At 48.7% G+C, this 5,815-nt stretch overlaps 3 protein-coding genes across 4 annotated transcripts in view; 1 reads left to right on the plus strand and 2 right to left on the minus strand.

Moving 5' to 3' along the window:
- The window catches only part of LOC113201970 (probable cytochrome P450 49a1), a 5,935-nt gene extending 810 nt beyond the window's left edge, over positions 1–5,125 (minus strand). The window contains exons 1-9 of the mRNA XM_026415989.2: positions 4,964–5,125; positions 4,683–4,845; positions 2,252–2,504; positions 1,720–1,836; positions 1,512–1,588; positions 1,091–1,304; positions 869–1,028; positions 611–780; positions 434–512 (exon numbers count right to left, since the gene is read on the minus strand). Of these exons, the coding sequence (XP_026271774.2) occupies positions 434–512; positions 611–780; positions 869–1,028; positions 1,091–1,304; positions 1,512–1,588; positions 1,720–1,836; positions 2,252–2,504; positions 4,683–4,845; positions 4,964–5,011 (1,281 nt within the window). The 5' untranslated portion in view covers positions 5,012–5,125. The remainder of the gene's footprint in view (positions 1–433; positions 513–610; positions 781–868; positions 1,029–1,090; positions 1,305–1,511; positions 1,589–1,719; positions 1,837–2,251; positions 2,505–4,682; positions 4,846–4,963) is intronic.
- On the plus strand, positions 2,655–4,498 carry LOC113202023 (uncharacterized). 2 transcript variants are annotated; one of them, XM_026416059.2, is made up of 4 exons: positions 2,655–2,866; positions 3,116–3,317; positions 3,395–3,625; positions 3,704–4,498. In XM_026416059.2, the coding sequence occupies exons 1-4, from the start codon at positions 2,790–2,792 to the stop codon at positions 4,142–4,144; spliced, it is 951 nt and encodes a 316-aa protein (XP_026271844.1). In that variant the 5' UTR covers positions 2,655–2,789; the 3' UTR covers positions 4,145–4,498. The 2 variants fall into 2 exon arrangements, with proteins under 2 accessions (XP_026271844.1, XP_026271846.1); XM_026416061.2 differs by having other exon boundaries at positions 2,661–2,866; positions 3,398–3,625.
- A 196-nt stretch (positions 5,126–5,321) lies between the features above and the next one.
- LOC113202024 (uncharacterized) overlaps positions 5,322–5,815 on the minus strand; it is a 6,433-nt gene continuing 5,939 nt past the window's right edge. Inside the window, exon 3 of the mRNA XM_052272838.1 lies at positions 5,322–5,815. Within this exon, the coding sequence (XP_052128798.1) occupies positions 5,552–5,815 (264 nt within the window). The 3' untranslated portion in view covers positions 5,322–5,551.

Genomic DNA, 5,815 nt, shown 5'->3' on the forward strand with positions numbered 1-5,815 from the left:
GCTCTCATGACGCCTGTTAGGTAGGCAACATATTGCCTGCCGCGCATGCGTGTACTGCGGGGTGGCCTACCCTCAGTCTCGCAGGCGCTGAGCTATAAATTTCACTTAACAAATCTGAAGAAAACGGACGTGCTTTCTGGACGGTTCCTAGCCGAGGGGGAAACGACCAAGGTAATCCGGCTGACAGCCGTTCGGTAATCCGGCAGAGGTAATCCGAGGAAATTCTAAAAAATCTGGGGTAATCCGGGTAAATTTTGGGGTAATCCGGAAAAGATTGAGGGCAATCCGGGGTAATCCTAGAGGAAAAGCAACGTAATCTGGAGGATACTCCGGAGGTAATCCGGGTAATCCGTAATGCGGCTGACACAAAGTTTAACAGTCGTTTCCCCCTCGTTCCTAGCTCTTAGTGGCGCGGCGCGGACTCGGCACTCACCCCGCGTGGGACCAGGTGGCCGCCGATGACGGTGTCCTTGGTAAGGCATCTGCCGTTGCCGATGATCACTGGGAACATCCTATTTGCAAAGCAAAACACATAGTGAGACGAAGTCTTCGTCGCAACCAAGGCGGCCGCGGTGGCACGGCCCGGGCGAGGGCCCAGCGCCCGGCATACCTCAGGGCCTCCCGCACGCACGCCCTCAGGTAGTGCATCTTGTCGGTCGCGGCCGTGTCCAGCGCGGAGTCCAGGCCTGGCAGCAGGCGGCTGACCTCTTGAAACACTCTGTCCTGAGCGGGCTGGTTGCGCGCCAGAAGGTACAGGGAGGTCGCCGTCGACACAGATGACTGTAACAAGAGCGAAGGTTCGCGTTGGCCCCACATAATCAGGGCCGGGTCGCCGCAAGCTCGGGGTTGTGCTGCAGGCCAGACGCACCGTGTCGAGGCCCACGAGCATCAGATCCATGGCCAGGACGGCGGTGAGGCGGGGGTCACCAGTGCGTTCCAGGACCTGCCGCAGGAGTGCGCGCTGCCCGCCGCCATCCGTGCTCCGCCCAGCGCCGACCGCCGCGCCCTCGACGTGCCGCATGCACTCCCTGTCGACAAGGCGGACTTGTTGGCCACGTTCAGAGCACTGGGGTGGCTCACAGTGGCTTACTCTCTGAACACGTCCAGGGCGGCCACGTATCTCCGCCAGTCACGGGTGCGGAGCCACCTCGAGTAGGGCTTCCTGAGCTCCACCACCGCCACGGTCTCGAAGAAGGTCCTGACGGCGGCCAGTAGCCGCTCCGTGCCCGCCTGGTCCAGACGCTGGTGCGGGTCGCGAACTCGTAGGCAGCCTAGCCTCGTGCCCAAGGCTGCCACTCCCAGCGCTGCGTGCACATGTTGAGACTCACGATATGGTATGGTGATTTGAAAGCACATGCAGATTTTTTCATAGTATGTAATAAAACAACTCTGTCTGGTCTTCCCTCTATTTTCTCTGACTACAACCTCTGCTCTCTTCGCCTAACTTGCGCAATAATGGTTTACAAAGTTTTGAACGTGATGTTTTTGTGACTTAACCGAAAGGTACTTACACTCCAAGCTCCACCTATAAAGCTCGTTGATGAAGTCATCAGGAAGTTCATTCTTCTCATCCCGCATTGTGCCGAGTCTTCACAAAAATGAATCATAAAACGCAGAGAAAAATAATTATCATAACAGTTTGAAAGGGCAGAAGCCGGGACGGCCGGCGGTGGCGCGTGGTGCGTGTCCTCGCGCGTGACCCAAACCAGCGGCACGAACCTGGCGATGAAGTCCGTGGCCACCGCATCCAGCTCCGCAGTGAAGTTTTTCGCGGCATCGGCAGCGAGCATTACCTTGTTAACTCGAGAGCGAAAGGACTTCCACATCTCCCCGTGACTGTTGAACGCAAAAGGTAGGTCAGAAGTATAGTGTATTTCGACTAACGGGGGAAGAAGAAGAATAGGTGGTAGAACATAAACGTTACCGATTGGCTCTCGAGCTTCCCGCCTCTGTCACGCCGGCACTGGGGGTAGGCGCTTAGCCAATCAGAAACCTTTATATTCTACCCGTTATTATTCTTCTTCCTCCGTTAGTCGAAATACACTATTCGTTGGAGAGTTGTAGTCTACAGACCAGGCGCGGTATAAGAGGGGGGCGACAGGAGCGGCGATGTTCTGTGGGTTGCCTACATACAGGGGTTTCGTAGTACAAATTGCCTACCTTTCAGGCGGCTCAATAGACGATGGGGGGCGATCCCCCCCCCCCCTCTTATATCGCGCCTGCTACAGACAGCAACGTTTCGCTCTCGTACATGCCGATCACCCCCGGCATCTCGCCGAAGAAGTCGCCCCGCAGCGTCCTCTTGTAGTAGTGGATGGAGGGCATGGCCGGTCGGCAGGGCAGCGCGTCCTCGTCCTCGGCCCGGAACACCTGCTCGATGAGGTCCGGGTCGAAGACGAACAGCAGGTCCGGGTGGCCCAGCAGCCCGCCGAGCCTGGCCAGCCGGCCGTACCGCTGGTGGAGGTCCTGCATGGCTCGGTCCAGCTCTCCCAGGCGGTATTGCCCTATTATACGGGAACAACAGGGCGAGAGAGACAGAGGTGAAACAGCTTCGGGGCGGGGACAACGAAGGCAGAACTTTCGACACGAGTGTCGAATGGGTTGCCTATCACTCTTCTCCGCAGGCTGTGGTCGCTTTGCGCTGCCTCTACTGGCGGTTCTATGAACTACACGGGTCGGATGAAAACATGAAAACAATCGAACCTTAACCTCTGGAGATCGAGTCTCGTGAGGATGTTCTTATTACGTTATTAACCAATTAGACTATCGTTTAATCAATCCGGATCAAAATGGAGAATGAGAGGTGTGAAGTCAGAACCTGCCAAACTACGAAAGCCGATTGCCATGCCGAACTACGATTGGTTAGGTAATACTCTTGAATTATTGCTTACATGTGACAGAGGTTAGAGTGTTCAGTGTTCTTGTTTATCTTCGATATTGTAATGATGTTCAAGGAGATTTCTAATTGTGTGTCAGTCCTTATAATTATATTTTTACTGCAACTATTTTTTCACATTGTTTCCAACGTTTTGTTTATGTTAAGTTCAATTTACCTACATGTGCAATACCTATCCTACACTCCACTGATTGAATCTTTCTATATATTCAACTTTAGATTCCCTAATGACGCAAGGCTCCCTGTTTGGATTGAGAAAGTGAAGGGTAAAGGGTCGGCGTGGACTCCTCAAGATCACTCAAGAATTTGCACTCGCCACTTTGAGATTCATTACTTTCTGGCAAATAAACGCTCAAACCGATTGGTTAAAGTTGCTGTGCCTTCCCTTAGTCTTGGCATAAAAGCTATATACCCAGTTCATGTAAGTTTGATGTTGCTCTTTCAAAACTATTTTTTCAATTTTGTCCTCATCTAATCCATGACTATTATTTTGTGAAGCAGTCTACATCGGGATCATCTTTGGGACCAGCCTCACCCTTAACTCTCGGATCCCAATACATGCCATCTAGTATACCGCCAGTGTCAGTGTCCACTGTGCAGCAATTCAAGCCGCCACTCCCACTTGCTGAAACTAATTCAACAAAAAATTCTAGATCAGCAGGAACTAATAAATTGAAGGGTAAAAATGTTGCCAAAAAGAAAGGACAGAGATTCAAGCCTGAACCAAAGGTGTGTAATTTATCATTTCCTTGCTATGAAGCTGTTACGCATTATCCTTATCGATTATTATATAAATCTTATTTACAGATCAAGGATGTCTCAGCATTTCTGAATCAGAATGTGGAAGAAGATGATTATTTGAATAAGATTCTACTAAGAAAGAGTGTCAGTGGTCTGATCAGTCATGTCGAAGAACTTGTTAAAAAAACTGCCAATACCTCCAAAGAATTTGAACTAAAGTCACTAGGGTTTATTCTCCTCAAAATTCAGAAGAACCTTGGCCTCTCAGCAGATGAAGCATTGGTCATCTTCCAGGAACAGGTACCTCATAGTGTATACAAATCTTTGCAATCCTTAGTTAAAGAGGATAAAAAACAGTACAAAGCGTTAGTCCGATCATTTTCTCTAAGTCTGAATTTTTATTCGTTACCTGCCTATAACTATGTGAGAAGTGTGGTGCATGATGCTCTTCCACATCCTCGCACTATTCAGGCTTGGTATACAACTATAGATAAATATATGTACTAAGTTTGACTTATTTTTCATATAAATTTTGGTTTGAAAAATCGTGGTTTGGAGTAAAATAGGAAGTATTTAATTGACCAATTTAACATTGACTAGTGACTTAATTTTGCACATTTTTATGCTGTGCACTAACTTTTTAAAAAAGTATTCACATGAAACAGAACAGGATAGACAATTTCCAGTAATCTCTTATCATGTGAGAACAATTTTGTACCGCTAAGTTAGGTTTTAAAATAAGTTTGTCCCAACACACAAAGGCCAGATGTGATATGTAATGTCAGCATTATGAATTTTACTGTTTTTAAATACCAATCTTGTGCTTTAATTCTGTGATGTATTAAATATGCTCAAAATTCACTTAGAAAATATTCTACTGATGCCATTTAATGGGGCTGGTATTCCCTTTCCTATGGCACAGGTTGGGAATGGACCTCACAATTTGCACCCTTCTTGCCAAGCTCAACAGCAAAGCTTGTATTTTTAATTTGTTTTCCAGTACAGAAACCGCTGAGTTTCTGACTTTGACGATGATTTTGCTTACCGATGATAGGTAGGAAGCGCCAGGTGTTTCCGATGACTGGGAGGCCCGGGGGGCCGGGAATGTCTTGATAAGGCCTGGGCCTGACCTGCCCCACCTGCCCGTCCACGGAGCTCTCGACGGCACAGTCACCAAGTATAGTTGGGGAGGTGGTCGAGGAATGTCGCTGTAATTACAGTTTTCTAATTTCTCTTTGAAAATCATTTATTGCCGCTGTGTGGAAACCGAGCGAACTTAGTCTGCGGAGCAGCAACACGTCTGTCTTAAAGATGACGAATGCTTACCAAACTGCGACTCCTGATTAGCAAAGCCGATTTCCAAATGCGGCCCATGTTGCGACGGCCAGGGCGCCCAGTGTGGGAAGAGGTGTAAGGTGAATCCTCTGACACCTGGTCGTCAACTAACCATCCGAACTGCTCCGAGGAACCACACTTTGGCCGCCGCTGTCTCCCAATCCCCACCCCCCATCCCCACCTATCTCCTGGCACCTCCCTCTCTTTCACTCTCTTATTCCTGTTACTACTAAGATAGGAACAGATATGGTCTAAAATTATTTTTTGGACATGTTCTTCTATATAGTTGTTTAATTTTAGAATGTCGAGTGAGAAGGGGTGGAAGATTTAAAGAAATAGAGAAAAATCATTAAATTTAGGGGTTTATTTATCACAAAATGGCATAAATGCTCTTGCCACTAGAAGCGACATCTTCAAATAAATAATATGAGTTTACAAAATATTTCAGACATAAAACACAAATCAGTCTCAATAGGAAATGAAAACTTGAGATTAACATAGGTCGAAGGAATAGAATTACATAATAAATAGGTTTCGTAAGGACACCGTTATTGTACGATAAAACTAGGATTTAGAGTATCAGGCTCCAACAACCACAGCATCACTTGCAATGCTCGACTCTCTCTTGTCCTTGCCGACGACTGGCTCCTCCGCCTTATTGTCGTTGGGTGGGACGGTCTGCGCCTCCTCCGCGGCGTCCTTGACGGCAGGGTGGTCGCTCTGGGTGATGGTGATGTGCCGGACGTTCTCCTTGGGGGCGGGGAGGGCCTCCCTCCTGGGCGCAGTCACCTGCAGGACGCCGTCGGACGTGAGCTTGGAGGTGACGGAGTCTGGGTCCACGTG

This window comes from Frankliniella occidentalis, unplaced genomic scaffold, assembly GCF_000697945.3.
Source record: "Frankliniella occidentalis isolate FOCC.00 unplaced genomic scaffold, Focc_3.1 Scaffold226, whole genome shotgun sequence".
NCBI classification, from domain to species: domain Eukaryota; kingdom Metazoa; phylum Arthropoda; class Insecta; order Thysanoptera; family Thripidae; genus Frankliniella; species Frankliniella occidentalis.

Coding starts and splice junctions, on each gene's coding strand:
- LOC113202023 (XM_026416059.2), top strand. CDS start 2,790: ATGGAGAATGAGAGGTGTGAAGTCAGAACCTGCCAAACTACGAAAGCC. Junction 2,867..3,115: donor GCCGAACTACGATTGGTTAG/GTAATACTCTTG, acceptor ATTCAACTTTAG/ATTCCCTAATGACGCAAGGC. Junction 3,626..3,703: donor GATTCAAGCCTGAACCAAAG/GTGTGTAATTTA, acceptor TCTTATTTACAG/ATCAAGGATGTCTCAGCATT.